This window comes from Macrobrachium rosenbergii, chromosome 11 (genome assembly GCF_040412425.1).
Source record: "Macrobrachium rosenbergii isolate ZJJX-2024 chromosome 11, ASM4041242v1, whole genome shotgun sequence".
Classification (NCBI taxonomy): Eukaryota; Metazoa; Arthropoda; class Malacostraca; order Decapoda; family Palaemonidae; genus Macrobrachium; species Macrobrachium rosenbergii.
This window is the reverse complement of record NC_089751.1, coordinates 46,283,275-46,303,496: the sequence shown is the minus strand read 5'-3', so window position 1 is coordinate 46,303,496 and position 20,222 is coordinate 46,283,275. Positions and strand designations below refer to the sequence as shown.

Genomic DNA, 20,222 nt, shown 5'->3' with positions numbered 1-20,222 from the left:
ACATACAATAAGTAATGAGTATATTAGGTTGGAATAAAGATAAGGATTTTGAACACCTAACAGTCATGACCCTCTCCTTACACATATTATATATGTCCACATCCATTGTCTTAGAATTGCAGAAGGGGGTTAGTTAATTGGTGCATGTGTTACCAGGGTCTCCTGTGGTGTCCATGGGTCAACGGCCTCACTTTGTGCGTTTATAGAGTTATGAACGGAGTAGACTTTGAAGAGTGTTCCTGTTGTAGAGCTTTTAGCTATACCACATGTATTTTAGCCTACTTCATCATTCCACCATTGCATAAAATCTTTTTCGATTGATCCCTTTCTGGATATATATGCTCTGCTAGCAGTATTCCTTTACCATTATCATTCTGAAAAGTTGTCAGCTTATTAGTATTAACTGCCCATTTGTAAATAATTATTCTTGTTGGTGGCAAGGAACGGCATATTTTGTTCCTTTTTACCAGTAATTCCTTCTAGGTTTTTTTGTAATAGAAATGTTCAATGTTCACTGCAGTAATCATAAGATACCCAAATCATTATTTAGGATGTACGGCAATGAAAAAATAATTTTTGTCATTCCACTTGGTAAACAGTGAAGTCTGAGAAGAAGTGCCATTTTTCAGAATAATTCTTATAGGATTTAGGGTGTTGGATCTAGTAATACTAACAGTTACAGGAGAAAAACACATTTTGCATTTAGGAGAGTGATCAGACCCATTGGCCTGCATTCGTGCTTTAAATTACAGAATTTTGAAATTTTTTGTGTAGATGATGCTAAAAGATAGAAGCTAAGAGTAAGGAGAATGCTACTCTACCCTCTCTTTGTCAATTACTTGACCAGCTGTAACTATTGCTCCAACAAGAAAATATTTACATTTTTATGTTACAAGCCTAAGGTAAAGTTTGGAAAACTTTTACAGACAGCATCAAATACCTGCTTAGAAGATGGTGATGAGATATGAATTGTCTTTGAAAGCCACAATGTAGATATTAAAGAGCTAGTCATTTGTAGCACCTGAATGTGCCAGCAAGGTAATTTGTTCCGACAGAAATACAAACTTGCGCTTTCATGAATGGAGTTACTCACAAATGGAATTATTCATGAAAGGCACGCTTTGGCTGTTCTGACTCAATGACAAAATCCTGTCACTGTGGCCTATGACCTCTCATGACCTTAGTTGTCTGCTTCTTTTCACCCACTGTTTTCTCTTGGTGTGTGCCACATGTGGGATATTCTTGCGTTTTCTGTTGCTTACAGTAACCCTTTTGTGTTTGTACCTCTCAGTAGCCAAGTGAAGAAGACAGTCCTACTGATGTGTGTTTATGCATTACCAGGTAAAGAATGAAGTTCACTGACTGTGAAGATGCTCAAGCTATTAGGAACACTTGTCTTCAAAGTCTCCAGAAGGGATGTCTTCTCCAAGGACTTGTACAAAGTCTAAAGGCCGTTTAACCCTGGATACAATGCTAAGCATGCTACGCTATGTTCACACTGAAAGCTATGAATGTCTGTGAACACACAGTTCCTTTGCTGCAGCGATGGGAGATGGTGCTGTGGTCCCTTGAGATGGTGGAGGAGGAGGAGGAGCTATTACTCTTAGTTTAGTAATGAATAAGAGAAAAAAGAAGTGGGTGCATGACACAAATATGAAAAGACTAGATTTTGGTGACTATCATCATCTTGTTCTAGAGCTGGAAATGGATGAGGAGAAATTTAGACAATATTTCACTGTCTCCAGCTCAGTTCTCTAAAGTACTATCATTCATAGAGCAAGATACTAAGAAAAAGAAGGACGCCAACTAAGCCAAAGGCAGGGACGGGATGCGGGAACATCTGCTGTGAGACGCAAGTGCGCATGTGCGAGGCAAACTACGTCCGCAAAAATCGCACCCCTGGCAATCGTAGAAGCTATGAACGATGGGTCACAGACATCGGTAGCATAGCTTCGCACCCAGTGTGAATGTCCTTATTTAAAACAATGCCAGCAATTAAAAGCCATGTGCCACAGCATGGCTACCATAGCATGGTGCGCATAGTATAGCATCTGGTGTGAAACACCATTTAGTCAGGCTTTTAAAATACTGATGCTAAATGCCTACTAGGAGGTTTTAAAGTTTGTCTCAAAATAGGCTGATTGAAGTGAGGATAAAATTGGAAACATCCTTGTCTGAGATGTTCAGACTGTGAATAAAGAGGATATATTTAAGAGGGTGGACATGTATTTTTTTGATGGTGGACAAAGACAGTATATTCTCATTTCTCAGAAAGATGAAGTCTTCTAACAACAGAATAGAAGCATTAAGAGCAGATGCATTCCATTGAGTAGGATTAAGAAACAAATGTAGTTCAATATTTCTTGGTGAAAGTTAGTTTTTAATTTTTTGCGTGACGTAGTAATTGCAGATACTTACCTTTCAAGAAAAAAATTTTTTGTTCTCAAATAATGTTGGATTTCCTTCATGTGTTATGTTAAAAGAGCCCAGTGGAATTTGTAGCAGTGAGGTGGTATGAGCAGTCGTCCACATTGGCGGTCACGCTGGAAGCTCTCAAATTTAGGTCTGGGAATTCCAAGGTTCTGTTTGATGATGAAAAAACTTCTCATAAAAGTTATGAAACCAATTAGAAATGATCTTGAAGGTGAACTAAGCTTTCACCGAATGATACCAAATTGCTGGGAGATTATCCATCAACACATAGAGGTTGCTTTGCATGCCCAGCTGTGATTGGCTCGTAATAGTGCCCACTAGAAGCATTTGCACAAAAGGCAAACATTTGTTGCTTTCATTAAGTCTTTCACCATCTGAAACATCTAAAGCTTTGCCATGGCTCTCACAATAAAGCAACAATAAAGGGCTTTTGCTCTTCACACTGATTGACTTCAACAAGGTCAATGATTTCTGCAATAATTAAAGAATATTGAAAAAATAAAAACATAGAAAATAATGGAGATATAGTACTTTTCACTCCAGGGGAATGGAGATGCTTATCTTTGCATGATTGTGACAAGGCTAAACAAGATTACAGCTTTGCAGGCTGCTTCACGAGATGAAACCTCTGCCAATAGCCATTTTGTGTCACATTTCGTCATCCTTTATATGCGGAAAAAGACATACAGATGGCACAAAAGATGGTACAGATAACTCTCCACTTACTTGGGTTCTAAATACACATTTTCACTTTAACATAGATTGTGATTGGAGGAGATGATTTGCAAGAATTCTTCACATTAACATGGCTAAGGAGACGCAGCAGCATAAAAGAAAATTAGTATGTTTGTGTATCTATGTTACTGATGATGATTCTGTACTGTACTATACATTCCTTATGGGCATCCATTAAAAAGTAAGAGATTCCACTGCCTCTGAACTTAACGCGCCTATTATACCATTATGTGCATATGAGAAAATGTGGAGAAGTCACTGAGCCAGCAGCACAAATTATAAGGAGGACAAAGAGAACTAAGTTAGTGATATTGACGGACAGTGAAAACTTGTGCTTTTAATGTGTGTGTACTCATGACACAGTATTTCTTGTGAGAGCCTCCCCAAAAAAGAGTACAGTAGTTTCCTACTGTCTCATAACCTAAACCCCGTATTAGTAAACCATTGCTTCGTATAGTGAAATTATGATTATTTTACACGATTTCCATTTGCACAACTTTAGGAACATATCCCTGTGTAAATGGAGAGTTAAAATTTTTTTATTATCTTTTGAGGGGAAAGTGTCAAACCGTCATCATTGCTTATAGTATTTGAATCGCAAGACATTCTAGAATGTCATCCATAAGTGAGAGATGGAGACATACAGTTGCTTTTAATTTTAACTGGCATTAGAAGTGTCATTGAAAATATTAATTTTTTGCCAGGTAAATATTTGTGAATTAATATTGTATCAGTTAATAAATTTATGAATTCAAATTTTATATGTTGGTAAGTTTTAATTCACTTAGTATTGTTATATTACAGCAACCAGTAGCAGTCAGTGGTATGCCTGGGGTCCATCACATTTACAGTGCCGTCTTTGTAATAGTTGTTGGCAGTATTGGAAAAAATTTGGAGGATTAAAGCTTCCTTCACGTATTGGTAGAGAAGAAGGTCAGTCCACTGTTATGTTTTCATATACTTTAATTGAAGCAGTAAGTTTTGCAAAGCTTCTTACAAGTAATATTTATGGTAATAGTTTTGTAATGAGTTGCTTGTGCTCTACTTACTTGGTGTTATGAACTGTACTAACAACATATTCTTTCATTTAATAAAACTAACCAGTTATTGCTCTGGGTCATAAAGTAAGGCATTCTGAAATGATGTTGCAAGTATCTAAATATCCATTTGCCACATGTGATAAAAGACCCCATTTTTACTGTTACTATATGTAAGTTATGCCAGATAAGATATGATTATTGAATAAGATTTATACTGGTTTACAGGTGTAGTCTATTGTTGAAGTTTCATTTTAATTGGGATTGTAGATTGAAAAAGTTTGTAGCTAAGTAGTAAACAAGCACAGTTTGACCTTTAACAGAGTTCCTTTGATAATTAAAAGTGCACAGTTGCCTTTAACAAATTTCCCTATTGACAATCCATGTGTGTTATGATACTTCAGTCTTTTTGTTTTTGTAGTTGTGTACAAAACTAGTATAATGAAATAGGCATTTTGTGAGAGCCTGTATATATAACAGATAATACATCTATATTCATACATTTATTTATTTTACCTGAAGTAGATAGCATTTTAAGGAAACTGTAAACCAGTTCTTTTGTGTTAGCTGTTATGTTGGATTATCTAAAGTAATTTTTTAACATTTTTATGAAGACCTCTTAGCCAACCTTATACATGTCACATTATTAAATTACATGTGGCAGATGCCATTTATAATTACATTGGTTGTTTATACATTTTATAAATTTTGATTTCATGTGAAAGTGATACTGTATTTTCTTGCTGTTTTAGTTTTGCAGTTTACTGAAATGTTAATCAAGTTAGTGTCTAGGTTTCAGCAGTGAGTGCAGTCATGTATACCTATAGTTATTTTTTAATAAACTGATAGAAAGTCTTTTAACGAGTGTCAGTAAGGTTGTTAATAAAAAAAACATTTTCACTTAAGTGCTATTTTGTTTTTACATTGATTTTACGTACAATTGCTATTTACGATCAAATCACCTTGGGGATCTGTCATAATTGAAAATGTTTTTTTTAACCAGTTTGAGTTTTGCTTAAATTACATTGTTTATTATCTGTGGGTCTTTCCTGTGGGAATGCAACTTCTCTTCTTTATTTTGACTCCCTAACCGGTTCCTCTCTCCAACCACCATAGCTGATATTGACAGTGAAAGTGGCAGAAAAAGTGCTGATATATTTGGGGAAGGTGAGCAACAATGGGTGTTACTCTGTGCATGATTGTGACCTAAGATGGTGGCTAGTTATTATGGCTATAATTTTATTATTAAATCAGGAATTGTATTTTTTTACCGTGTTCCTTGAATATTTTCACAGTTTCATATTTGCGAAGTTAACAAAAGTACCATAATTGCTTTCCTGTTTTTATTTTAGTGTCTGAGGGATATGTTATTTCTTTAAAAATACATGTTGTAACAGTGTAACCTTTCATGATTTCGTACCTTAACTTTGCTAAATTTGGTAGCTACGGAGACTATCAAGTTAATGAACTGGTGGTTATTTTAGACCAGTTTTCATAATTTTTTTTACTGCAGTCTACCCTCAATTTTTCATCATTTATAAGTTTGTGTTCTGTATTCGGTTTAGTTATTAAAAACATGATGCACCTAATTTATCATAGATTATAGAAGCTTGAAGTTTTAATGAGTTGCTTATAGAAGCAATGGTAAGTTATTTTTCATACCATCTCTATATAATTATAAGAAATTGTAAAATGAAATTTCTACAATTAATGACAAAGATAACTAATATTACTGTGTGATGTGTGAGGTACAGTGCATGGTAATTCTTTTTATATGGTATAGCAGAAGGTAGATGCAGTGGCTCACAGCTTCCACCAGGAATGTGTACTAATAGTGTGAGAGATCAGAACTGCATTAGGTCCTGATTCTCATTTTATAATATGCTGATAGAGTATGTAAAACCCCAGTAAAAGTGGCTTACTGAGTTTGTTTCAAATTCTTTTTGGTGTTAATTACCTTTTTAACTATGTACAACCAAAGTGTTATTATTCTGTACATCTATTTTTACTTCATTTAAAATTCTAATACTGAATTAGGAAAAATATTTTTTACTGAACAGAAAGTAACCAAATCTAACTATAATACAGTGCTAGTGAATTATTTATCAACCATTGAATCAGACCAGTGAGCAAAAATCTTTTTTTTATATAAGTAACTTACCAAGTAATTACATCTCTAAGGTTTCTACTTGCATGGCAGCCTTTTTTATAAATTGGCAGTAGCGTTGCTAATGTTTTTTGTATAGGTGACAGGCTCCGCCCACTATTGGAGTACTCAGGAAAACAACCAGCTGGTTAGTTCAGTTGTGTTTCTGTTGCGGCTCCTCGTACATCGACGCCATTGCAGCAGCTTTTTTCTTGCTTTTCGGTTGCCTTTACTGGACTTTGGTGAAGCATTATCACTTTATTTTGGTAGCTTTCAGAGCTTTTGTCATTTCATTTGTATTTTGATCAGGATCTGTTTTATAGAGTTATATGTCAGATTCTAGCTCTTCTAGTTTTTACTATTGCAGTGAAGGATGCAAAACTAGATTGACTAAACCATGTTACCATCCACATTTGATTTGTAATAATTGTAAGGGGGAAGAATGCAGTAGGGAGAAAACATGTAATGAATGTTCTGGTTGGGATGAGAAGCAGTGGAAAGTGCTTATATCTCACTCGGATAAGTTACAAAGGGATAGGAAGAGGAAAGCGGCTTCTAGAGCTGAGGAAAAATCACTTAGCCTAAAAACTACTCCTAAACCTATTTTATAAGCTAATGCTGTTATTCCTTCTACTCCTGTTCTTGTTTTTTCTCCTAATACTGGCCCTCCTACTATTCGTCCACCTACTCTGTGCCTGGCTCCCTTGCTTCTGACCCTAATGCCATTGCCAGTCTGGAATCTAGGCTCAGTAAGAAGATAGGTCTTGTAGTTAGTACAGTGGCAAATTTGGACAGTCACTGAAAATGCTTATGGACAAAGTGTTCACAGAAAAAGTGGTGTGTGCCAGTGTAGTGCAAGTGGAGGAGGTGGCTACGTATCCCGTTGGTTCTCATAGACGAAAGTCTCTGTTGTACTCCCCTGAAACTGGGAGATGACATACTGGAAATGCAAGGGGGGCTGATGGGGTTTGCCCACGGGTACTCACCCTGAGTCGAGCCTGTTGCGCAATCCCAGGTATTGACAGACAGCCGTTGGAAAGGCATCTCATTTGGTGTCCACCAGTTGTCTTCTAGTTCTGACATTTCCAGTGGGAACAGGAGGCGCTGCAAGTGATTCTAAGATTCATCACATCCTCTGAAGTGCCATTCAGATGAGGTTTGTCACCGTAATGACCTGCTTCCTGTGAAGTGTCTAGGAAGGCCATTCTTAGCCCACAGCCTTTGTGCAGTTTCGCTGTGGACTCTTCTGTCCGTGCCCTGATCCATCATCCTTTTCCTTCCACAAAGGACAGTCCAGAGGCCTTCTCTCCCAAACGCCCTCATCTGGCCCCTAAGCTCCCAGCAAACTCTCTCAAGCGCCCCATGTCAGCATCCAAATGCCTGCCTCCTCTTGGGCGCTCGGCGCCACTTTCTGAGCACCCAGCGCCAGCTCCCAACGCCAGTCCCCAAGCTCCTGGTGCCAGCTCTTCAGTACCCATCACTCTCCTGTGAGCACCAAGCACCTACTCCCAGACATATTGCTTCTCTTCAGGGCCTTTGTCTTTAGTTTAAGATGAATCTTCATTTGATCCCATCAAGCAGCAATTGGCTGAGATTATGAGCTTGCTGAAGAAAGCTCCCTCTGCTTCCAAGACTTCTCTTGAGGCTACCCTGTCCCTGGTCTCCTCAGCATAGGAGGGAGGCGATTAGGAGCCTGCTCCTCCGTCGGCCTATGCAGAACTTCTGCACTATTTGTTGGCGAATTTTCCTACCTTTCTTGCCCCAGCTGCATGGTCTAGCCTGCCTCGACCTTTTTGATGAGGTCTTGTCCGGACGACAGGACTAGACTCCTCAAGATGCCGCTTTCTTCGTCATCCAAGAAGGCTCTTAAGGAAATTGTAGATTGGCTTTCAGCTAAAAGGGAGCAAGGAAAAACTTCTTTCACTTTTCCACCCTTATGCCTTGTTCAAAGGAGATTTTTACTCACATCACCGGGGAAGCTCCTTCTTTGGGAGTTGCTGTCTCCTCCCAAGGGGACTTCTCTGGTCTCATCGACTCTTCTAGGCGTTCTGCGTTTTCATCAGCGAAGATACATTTTTGTTTGTGGAACTAGACCACCTTGTCAGAGATTTGGTCGAGGTGTTCAAAGTATTTAATTCCCTTGACCGGACAGTGAGGGCTCTGGCAAGAAGATTGAAGACTGTAAAGTTTTTTCCATCCAATATTGCCTCGGACTGGCTAGGAGTCCTGTCCTGCACGGACAAGGTCATTAGGGATTGCTCTCTAGAACTTGCCTCTCTCTTATTTTCTTGGTGTCTTGAAGAAGAGAGAACTTTGGTGCTGCTTTACCGCTAAAGGAGTCGCTAAGTCACAGAAGTCAGCCCCTGTTGTCTTCACCTCTGGACCATCACCACCTCTTCCCTCAGAACACGGTTAGGCAGATTGCATCTGATTTGCAAAAGTCCACGCAGGATTTGTTTTCAAAATCCTCCAAGCGTCCCAGGATTCAACTTCTTTTGCTCCTATGACGTCCTCACCACCCCAGCAGCATCCCTGCTGTGGAAGTATTCCCAGATCGCAGTCTAGGACCACCCCTTATGTGTGTTTCATTACCAGGTCCATCAAGAAGGGCCCAGCCAAGACGCTGCCCAAAAAGTGAGATGGAAGTCCTTCATACACCAGTAAGAGCCAGACTTCTACAGTTGTGGGAGAAATGGATGATCAGAGGAGCAGAGCCTTGGGTCATCAAGGTGCTGAAGGAGGACTATGTCATCCTGTTCCTGGAGAGCCCCCCCCATTAGTCACCTCACCCATCACATTGTCGGCTTCCTCGAAACACTCAGAGAGACATTTGGCCCTTTTGGAGGGGGTGTCTTTCCTCATCCGAAAGAGGGCCATAGAGCAAATCAAGAACACCAACACAGAGGGCTTCTACAACGTCACGTGGTTCCGAAAGCTTCAGCGGGCTGGAGGCCAGTCCTAGATATGAGCGCCCTCAATCGTCTTGTCTGGAAGTCAAGATTCAAGATAGAGACGAGCCATTCAGTCCTCTCATCCATTCACCGGACGACTGGATGATAACCTTGGATATGCAGGACACATACTTCCACATCCCGATGCATCCAAACTCCAGGAAGTATCTAAGGTTCATGTAAGGTCAAAGTATTTCAGTTTTGGGCGCTTTGCTTCAACCTTTCTGTGGCCCCTCAGGAGTTCACTAAAAAAATCAGAGGTCCATCCAGCAACCTCTGGTGTTCAGTTAAGAATCTGTCGCATCCTCTTAATAAGAATGCATTGTCGTTCTTCCTGAGGGACTTAATTTCTGAGGCACATTCATGGATTCAGGAGGACATTTTGCCTACTTTTAAAGTGAAAGCTCATGATGTCATGGCAGTAGCTTTCAGGCACAATTTGTCCCTTTCTTCCATTCTTCAGTCATCCCACTGGAAGTGCAAGTCTGTTTTCGCATCACACTGTTTAAAGGAGGTGGAAACTGTGTTTGCTAATTGCAGTACCTTGGGGCCGTTATTGGTGGCTGGCAGGGTATTGGTGTTGGGTTTCGAGTGGTTGGGGAGCAGGGGGTTACAGTTTACCTGGAGTACCCACCAGTCTTAGTGGATGGGCTGTGGTGTTTTCAGAGCAGGTGACAGCATTGTATGGTGGTTTTTAATTTGGTATTGCACCAGGGCAAGGGCTTTTTTATATGCTTTGCTAGCCATCAGACCTATCCTCAGCTGCAAAGCTTCCACTGAAGTAAGAGGTGACCCAAGATGAGCACCACCTGAGGCAGTTTTCACCTGCAGTAGCTCTCTTACCAGGTAAGGAAACAATAAGCAATGCAATCAGTGCTGGCCAAATTTTCTATTTCAAAGTCATTACCATGCTTTAATGTTTTGAAGTGGAATATGTCGATGTATCCCAAGTAATTACAGAATTGGAGCCTACCCTTCCCTCTTATGGACATAAGGGCACAAACACAATTGAACTAACCAGCTGGTTGTTTCCCTAAGTACTCCGATAGTGGGTAGAGCATGTCACCTACACAAAAAAACAATAGGAGCACTACCTTGAATTTTTAAAAAAGGCTGCCACAGGAGTTGAAGCCTTAGTTATGTAATTACTTGGTAAGTATACAGTATATGAAATTTAATTTTATTATGAAAATATAATTTTTTCATAGGGGAGACTTTTGAAGCTATTGATTCAGGGTGTGCCTTACAGTGATGGGCTTCTGTATGGCATAATGAGTAGCATATACTGTAGTCAAAACCATTTGAGATAATGTCATATTTGAAAAGTTTATTGTATAAGTGATTGTTAGAGTTTATTTGAAATTTGATATGAAAAATAATGAATATATAATACTGAAAAATCCAGTAAAGTTGTGGTCTAATAGGTCTTCCTTCAAATTACATTATTTTACAAGAAACCTATCACTTGTCATAGCCCAGCTTAGTGGTCAACTAATTGGCAAGACATGTTAATCTTTGTAAAGAAAATGGTAGTTGAATTCCCTGTGAAAGCAAAGGTAGTTGACCAGGTAGATGCCTGCATGTGCTCCTCAGATCCTGGGTATGTAATAGCCAAGTGGGTCACTTGGTGTATCTGTGAATTAATTCATTTTACACATGACTCCTGAGGTTTTTGCTGGCTTCCCCCCCCCCCCAACAAATTGCCATAATGTACAGTATGGGTTGTAGCTCCAATTTAAGAACTCTTTAGGTAAAATACTTTAACTTTGTTAATTGATGTCAGTCTAACTTTGTGAATTGATGTCAGTAGGACTAACTGTAGGTGATCACTTACATAGTTTTATTTTCTAAGGTAGCTGTTTGTCAGTTTTCATCTAACTTGATAATGAAATTTATATAGATATTTTCCTTAGTCATTTTTTGAGAGGTAAATCTGTTCTTTTTTCTCAACTGTTGTATGTTTTCCTTGTATTGAATTTCCCACATGTTAAGTTGTCAGTCCTTTTAGTTTTGTCATTTTTTTATGTATTTTCTTTTTATCATTATAGAGTAACCTCTGCCATGATTTTCACAGGCATTACTGGCTGTTAATGCCTGTCATCAGAACCATGTTTATGCCAAGATCCATGACTAGGGATTCAGTATCAGGAGAGCTGTTCTGATGTTGAAGGCATTGGTCAGAACCCACTTATCAAATAGCTTAATTTAGAGCCCATGTAAAGGATGAAGGCTATGTTGATGTAAAGTGAACTCAGACTTGAGATTAAATGTGTTTTAGGACTAGTCATTTTTATTTTAGAAGCTGTGACCACAGCCTTGTTTGAGGACACTTTTGGTCAGAGACTAGACCCACAGCAAAACCAGAGCTGTATTAATGTTGAGCGATGACCATGGCCATGCAAATGGAGAGAGCTGAGTCAAGATCAGTGTCATGCAAGTAGAAAGAGCAAATCTGGGCCAATTACTATGCTGGTGCTAGGGATTGTGACCCGACAATAGACCCACGTCAAGACGAAAGCTGTACTGAAGGCAGGAGCCATGATTGGACCTATGAGAACAGCCCCTTAACTAGCCAGTTATGAGCCAAAGTGGCATGGGCATAGGTTTAAGATCAACTTACTCAATTTCTACCTTATGTGTGTGTCCAGAGTGTATTCCATTTGAGAAAAGGATGAGAAAGCACTAGTGGCACAAATTGGTCAAGAGCATAGAAATTCCTTTGCTTTCACAGGGCTAAGTCTCAAGAATCTTGTACTTCCCCTGTAAGTGTTAGTTTCAAACAAAATCAGGAGAGAGTTTAGATCCATATTGAAGTGGAATGCTATGTTACCATGGATGCTCCTATGGCAAAACAGGATTAGCTTCCTTTAGTGAGCTGCTCATGTGGATCTGCAAGGTTTTCACTTTGGAGTGGCAATAGAAGTCCAATAACTTTGTGTTAGTTGCAGAATTGCTGGTAGATTCGTCTAGAAGAGAGGATGTCCTTCACGCCTAGTTTTCCATGGTCTGTACCATTTTAAACAATAAACCTCAAGGAGCAGGAAAGGCTCCAGCCCATGGTTCATCCTCATTAGTTTTTTATACCATACTGAAGATTGAATTGCCTATATAAGATGTTGAGATGTTCCAGCCAGCAGTAATACTTACTTTTAATTACAGGCAGTTCCTGGTTATCGGTGTGGGTTCCTTTCCTGGCAGTGTGACAATAACTAAAAATCGACGATAACAGAAAATCGACGGTAATGGTGCCGATCCCTGGTTATTGGCTCTGGTATCAGGTTATCACAGCCGATAGCCAGGGATTGGCGCCACTGATAAGTGGGGATCAGCGCCAATAACCGGGGGTCCATGCCGATAACTGGAGATCGGTGTCGAAAATCAGGTTATCGTCGTCACTAGACATGCCCCGTAAAACCGGATTGCCGTTAACTGGGTACTTCCTGTACTGGGTCTCTTGACTTTAAAAGTGGCAACAAATTTCTTTCATGCATCTTCAGTAACTTTCATGGCTTGGGAGACTGACATGACAGAGCACTGAGGACATTCCTGGCCATTGCAAAATGGCAGTAATGGACATCTAAGAGTAATGTGTACCTTGATTACAAGGTAAATCCCTCCCATAGGGAGGTAGTGCCATCAGTGCACCTCACAGAGTGCACTGTAGGCATTACTAAAGGCTTTTTGCAGCGTCCCTTTTGCCCTAAGCTGCAACCCCTTTCATTCCTTATACCGTACTTCCATTCATATTATCTTATTCACCCTCTCCTAACAATTATTTCATAGTGCAACTGTGAGGTTTTCCTCCAGTTACACATTTCAGACCTACCTACAGGCAGTCCTCGCTTACTGGTAGCATCGGTTAACAGCGTTTCAGGTTTACCACACTTGGCTAACGATATTGTGAACCAGTTTTTGGTGCTGGTAAACGGTTTGTCGCAATCAGTAAGAAGTTTATTGGCGTCGGCAAGCAGTTTACTGGTGCCAATAGCTGGTTAATGGCCCGTTAAGCAGCTTATCGTTGCTTACAGCGTCATAAACGCCATTTATTACCATTTATTGTGATGTTCCAGTTAACGATTTTCGGTTATCGGTGCTCGGCTGGGAATGGAACCCCTGCTGTTAACCAGGGATTGCCTGTATTCTCAATTTCCTTTCCTGCACTGAATGGCCTAATAGGTCCCAGTGCTTGGCCTTTGGGCTAAACTCTATATTCCATTCTAAGTTAAATCCAGATCTAAGAGATTATTTCCTGACTCTTTGATCTCACATTGGTACAATACACGAAGGTCTTGTTACAGTTTCTATAAAGAAGAGGGATGCTTCATTGAAGGACTTCTCAGACAGGTGTCCATGTCAGATCAGAATATTTATTTTTAGCATTTTTACGAATGCAAACCTCTTCCCACAGGTGCTAATGGACAAGCTGGATTGCACAGCAACGAGAACGCATTATGAGTCTTGGAGTTTTGTGCTTACTCCTGGCAGTACTTGATATGCCAGTGAGAAGAGGCAGGAGGACATACCAGTGGCCAGTGCAGTCTTCATATATTTGGGAATAGTTTGCAGATGACAACTCTTGCAAGGAGACTTGGTGCCCTTTCAAGCTAAAAGAACCCACATCTATGGTAGCATAGGCAAGGGGAGGAGGAGGCGAGATTATTTCCCCCATAGACACTGCTTTCTCCAGTATGGCGGTTTTCTCCAGACTTTACCCATAGAACCTGTTGGTAGCCAAGCCCTGTTTTATTTTCTGGACGGACTCAAAGTATTGAGCTTAGAATAAGGCGGTGAGGTTGATGCTGGGGAAACACAATGGAGTTTTCAACAAAACTTTGGTTGCATGTGCGTAGTCTTGATTCAAGAGGGTTGATGACAATAGCTCCAGGTTGATGCTCCATATGACAAGGGGACCTCTTAACCCTTAATGGACGGGTATCATCATGTATGTATCTTAACAGGTTTTGAGTGATGGACCGGCTAAATTATATGAGTCTTAAAATACATGCCATACGATATGGATGAATTTAGCAGGAAAGATTTTCATAGTACTTCAGTGGTTGATAAATACGACATGGATGAATTTAGCAGGAAAGATTTTCATAGTGCTTCAGTGGTTGATAAATGACTTATGGCAACTGTGTAGCTCAGCACAGGACAGAGGGGGGATTAGTGTGCCTTGAGACTTGATGGGGGAATGTATTGCCCCTCTCTAACCTGTGATGTCTTTTTACATATTTGCTCACGAATATACCCAGGGATTGCTGTTGGTTTTAGTTCTTATCTTTTGTGATAGTGTCAGCCATAATTGTAATTTTGCAAAGAAAAGTGCAAATATTAAAAAAAGATGTATACCTCACAAAAAGTTACTGAATCTCCCCATCTCAGTAAATCTTGTAAATATTTTACAACAAATATACTCAGAATTTGTTACTGATTTTAGTTCTTATCTGTTATGATATTGTGTGAACTGTACTTATAATTTTGCAAAATAGAAAAATAAAATGAATTGTTAGAAAAAGACATGTATAACTTGGTAAAATTAGAATATTTTTACAAGTCTTGTGAAAGAGGCCCCATACAGGGTTGTAAACAGTCACTTTCAACTTCCCGTGGAAGATAGGGAAAAATTTTTAAATTTTTTTCTGACCCCTTGTGCATTTGCATATCTTCCTCTTTCCATTGATGTGTTTTTTCTTAAATTGGCCAAACTTAAAGTTTTCCTGGTCTGGGATTGTGTTTAATATATATTTACCCCATTCCTTAAGGGTTAATGCCCTAACATCATAATCCTCTGCACCCACCCTACAGACTATTTCTCTGCTTTAAAGTGTGTTCTGTAGTGAAACTGTCAGTGCTTAGAGAGAGAGACACCACAGTGGTTTATTCACTGGTACTTGGTAAGTCTGGCAAAGCTTCCTTTTGAACTTTAGGTCAGATTTCTCTGGGTTTGACACTGGAGGTGGTCTCACTACTGGCTATTACATATTTTAGACTATTTGGTGAGCTACACATGCACAGTCTTGTCTATTAGCTAACTGTATTGCAAAGTGGACAACTAGAACCAAACCGCTGCACCTTACACCTCTTACTCTCTCTTGCTTCAAATCAGAATGAAGAGAACAGAGAACTTGAGGAAAGGTACAGCCAGGGTTCATTCATGACAAAAACTTAATTTAGGTTTTATGTTGGGTACATGGAGATGCTCTACAAGAGGTTGAATTCAACTTTACCAGCAGGACAGGTTGTTCCTGTTTGAGTTCAGAATACTTAGAGACCCATCATCATCCTCTCCTTAAAGCTTCAGACATTGTGGTTATTTGCCTCATGTCAGTTGCAATGGGTAGTGCTCTTTGCTACTTTAGACACTTAGGAAGTACCCTCTAGTAACATGGAACTAGCCCTGGTATGAAGTGGAGAATGGAGATTGTAACTTATTTAAGAATGATGAGGGTTTGAGGGTTTTATTTTGCACAAACACAACTTTGAGTGAGGGATTCTATTACGTATTCAGTCTCTAAACAAAAAAACGGGTCATCATAAATAATGATTACATCTAATGCAAGTAGTGTATCGGGTTGGTTATGGAATAATTTAATTAAAAAATAAAAAGGAGCATATGCTGTCACCTACCTTTATACTATTTTCTTTTACTGGAATTAGTGTTGGTCAATGCGTTGCCTACAAATTGGGCTATTGTAAGTAGCAGGATTGCTTGAAAATACTTTCTTTGAAAATTACATTGCAGAAGTGTATTGAATGAAAAGATCATAGCCCAGTGGTATGTTGTCGTAACTAAAAGACTTTTTGTAAACATACAGGATATGTGCATTTAATGTGCCCTCTGATGTCAATATAATTCGAGTTGATTCAGGAAAAAAAGAGAAAGTTGCCAGTTGATTTGTTGGTTGCAGTGATAGTGATTCCTTTATTGAACTTATTTTTTAGAGAAGTTTCTTCTCACTAACTGAAAATTAATGAGTCTTAATGTTGGTTTCAGGATACACACAATTTTGTTTTGTCAAGTTGAATGTCAGCTTCCTGTTTCTGGTTTGCTAGCATCTTCAAAGGGTTATCTGTATTTTTTTATATTGATTTTATGTAATATGTATCTCATTTCATGGTTATCTTGCATTTTGTTTTGAAGATAGAACTGATCCTCATGTGTTTCATCACAACCCTGTTAATTATAAGTTTGCCTATTTGTGTTCCAATTGTTTCCAAGTTTAGTCTTTCAGAAAGGAAAGGGTAGTCTTACTATGGCTTCAACAATAATTTCACTTTTCTTATTGCTTTTGTGTTTGATTGCAAAGAATTTTTGTATCAGCTAATTGCTAGTTTATATTTTCATTTCCATCATTCTTCATTTAATATAACCCTTCTCACTTAATGCTGTCCAGTAAGTGGCAAAGCAGTGATTTCTCCATATGGCAGCCACTTTCTAGTGGCCAAAATCACCTCTGGATCACCAGGTTTCTAGTTGTAGCCATGTGCAAGTAGTTAACATCTTTAACATTAAGAATTTAGCTATTTCAGATTAATTGTATAATTTTAATCAGTGATTCCTTGTTTTTTTATAATTTCTGGATTGATGGATTATTTTACTGAAAGGTTTACATTTAAAGGTTATGTAAAGTAGTTAACTATTTCGCTTATGACTCTTGTAAACAATTACATCTGTGGGCAGTGGCAGTGACTTGAGCTGTGAATGTAAAAATGTGTATACATTTTTTGTTCAGATTTTATTTCATTTTACAGCTGGATAATATTTCTATACAATGGGATAAAAAATCTTCCAAAATAACTTTCATGTAGGTGAGGTGTAGGTAATGAGTAGAAATTACGAGGTCCAAGAAAATTTTGCACTTTTTCCTCCCCCTCCCCAAAAATAATTGTGATAAAGTCTTTGTCTTTTATACATTGCATACCCAAGTAAAATAACTAGTTATTTCAGTGCAAAATGTAATTATAGCAAGGAAAATATGAAAAGTAGTGCTGTGTTTTCCATAAGAAAATGCCAGTCACCCACATGATATTCTAAAAAGAATTTCTATACCTTTTTGTGGTGCAAAGACACAGCTCTAGAAGTTTTCAAGGTAGACTGCTCAGTTTTGTTTCATTTTGCAGCTGAATTATTGCACTATACAGTGGCATAAAAATCTCCCTAAAATAACTTAATGTAGGTGAAATAATGAGTAGAAATTATGAGATACAGTAATACATGAACTTGCATGAGGTTAGTTCCAGAACCCCTAGCACAAGGCGAGTTTTGCAAAAGTTTGGTATGGTCACTAAAAATGCTAATAAATGCTTATCTCTAGAGCTTCAACACTAAATATGACCCCAATCCTGCTCCCAAAGTATTAAGCTAACTTTTAAATGAAATTAAAACTACTGTAATTTCATTTAAAAGTTAGCTTAATGCATTACCCTTAAAAAAAGAAATACAGTGCTCCCCCACTTTTATGTGGTGATAGGTTCCAGAATCCATCGTGGAAATGCAAAATCCCCTCTAAAAAATGCTTATAACTGCCAAATACTCTGTACCCCTTAAACTAAAATGCTTGTAACTGTGTATTTTAAAAGTTCCCTGTCTAATTTAGTAGTTCAAACAAAAATATAACCTAAATTATCATACTAAAACGATTTGATATCAATTCAAACAAAAATACATCCCAAACCATAATCCCAAAACACCCTAAGTCATCTTAGATTAGTACCCTTTTACAACGGTTTCTCTTTTGTATGTATGCCCCCTAAATTGCTTATAACAGTGATTTACTAATTTTAAAATATTAATCTTGATGAAAACACAGCAAAATATTTTTAAAATGTTTAATACAAAATAAATAAATCTGTCTTACAGAACGTTTGACAACTAGTCAGGTTACCCCAGTAACCGTTTTCTCTCATAAGATTGAATTCGTCCTGTTTTCTTCATATACAGTATTGGTAAAAACAATTGAAATTATCACTAATTCACTTTTTTGTAGAGCAACACTGTTTATTGATTTATTACTGTATTTTTTGTATTGAGTTCGTGACTAAATACAGGTTTTTATGTTAAAAATAATTTGCATTGTACTTAACTATAGTAATGTATCTATTAAGCTCATTTCAGGTTGGGTCCCAGACTAAGCATAACAGGTGTACAGTTTGAATGCTTAAAATATTTGCTAACTATTTTCATTTTATTTTCTAGTCTTCTTTTACTGGAGAATAAAATGAAAATAATTAGCGAATATTTTAAATATTGTACAAAACACTTTACAGTAATGTAATTTCAAATACATCTTACATTGCCCTTAGAGAGAGAGAGAGAGAGAAAGAATCGAATAGTACGCCTGTTATGCTCAGCCTGGGGCCCAACCTGGAATAAGGATGACAGATACACAGTAAATCATAACAAGTACACTTTAAATAACACTTTAAATAATTTTTATCATAAAAAGCAGGATGTGATCACAAACCCAATATGAAAAAATACATTACAGGCAGTTCCCAGTTGTCAGGGGGGGTTCTGTTCTGACGGCATGATGATAACCGAAAAATGGCGATTTTCGTTGTTAGACAAGCCCCGTAAAACCGGATCATGGATAACTGAGCTTGCAGATAACTGGGGACTGCCTGTAATTAGTGAATAAATAGTGTTGCTCTACAAAAAAAGTGAATTAGTGATCATTTCAGAGAAACGGTCCATAGAAAAAATCCAAGAATTGGATAGTAGGTATGTATGTATAATAATGTTATCCCTAATTCATGGGATGCCATTTTCTTTTTCACTCAGAGTAAAAGATGTTTTCTTTGCGTCACTAGGTAAACTTCATAAATCACAGTCATAATAATGGTATGCAATTCAATAAAATAAAGAAACCGTACATAATGTTCGTAGAGGGTAAAGGTAAAATTCACTCAATTCAAAATTATGTATGTACAGGTAAAAATGTACAGAGAAATAATTTGTAAAAATATGTGTGAGCGCTAACTACGAGAGAGAGAGAGAGAGAGAGAGAATACATATGCACATTAAAAATATTGGACTGTAATACAAATTATCCATACTGATTTTACACTAAAAGTATGAAAACTAATAAAATACTTCAAAAATTAAATAAACACTTTCTGCAGGAATACAAATTATTCATACTGATTTTACACTTGAAAGCATGAAAACTTTTAAAATACTTGAAAAATTAAACACTTTCTGCAGGGGTATCACATCTTTGAAAAGTTTAGTAACTTTGCAAATGGGTATCACATCTTGCAAAAGTACACTAGCTGTACGTGGTACAGTTACATGTACAGTAAACCCCCGTATGCGCAGGGGATGCATACCACACCCCCTGTGAATAGCTAAAACCTGCGAATACTTAGAACCCTTCTAAAAACACTTAGAACTGCATATTTTGATAGTTCAAACAGACAAAACAAACCAAAAATGCCCGTACAGGTATTATCCTACTCACGATGGGGTTAAGTTCCAAAAAAACCATCATTTGTTGGAAAAAACGTAAGAAATACCAAACCATTTATCGAACATAGCATAGCCTACACTTGGGTATTCAGTACTATGCATACAGTACATATATGGTGGCCTAGCCTACGCTGTGAAGTATACTCTATACATACACGGTATAGTAATTATTATCAGCTAATTATGGAGGTTCATGCAAAGTGACTTATGATAATTCAGTGCAAAGAGAAATTTAATAACCAGAATTAGCTTAGCCTACACTGTGGTACATTGTATACATATACGGTAACGTAGCCTACATTATACTGTACTCTATATTCACATATAGTATTATACAAACGTCAACATAACGAATATGCATCTTTTAAAATGTTATACCTTAATTCACTGTATCCAATAATATTGTATATACAGTATTCTTATATTGCTTTTGTATTATAAATTGCAGT

General features: G+C 38.0%; 1 protein-coding gene across 11 annotated transcripts in view; it reads left to right on the top strand.

The window, feature by feature from the left end:
* Positions 1-20,222, top strand: part of MTA1-like (metastasis associated 1-like) — a 180,915-nt gene that overhangs the window by 98,266 nt on the left and 62,427 nt on the right. For 6 of the 11 annotated variants that reach the window (XM_067111787.1, XM_067111780.1, XM_067111779.1 and 3 more), the window contains one exon: positions 3,973-4,101. In XM_067111787.1, coding sequence (XP_066967888.1) covers positions 3,973-4,101 — 129 coding nt within the window. Of the gene's footprint in view, positions 1-3,972; positions 4,102-5,321; positions 5,373-20,222 lie in introns of all 11 variants that reach the window. The other 5 variants (XM_067111778.1, XM_067111777.1, XM_067111782.1 and 2 more) reach the window with 1 other exon arrangement.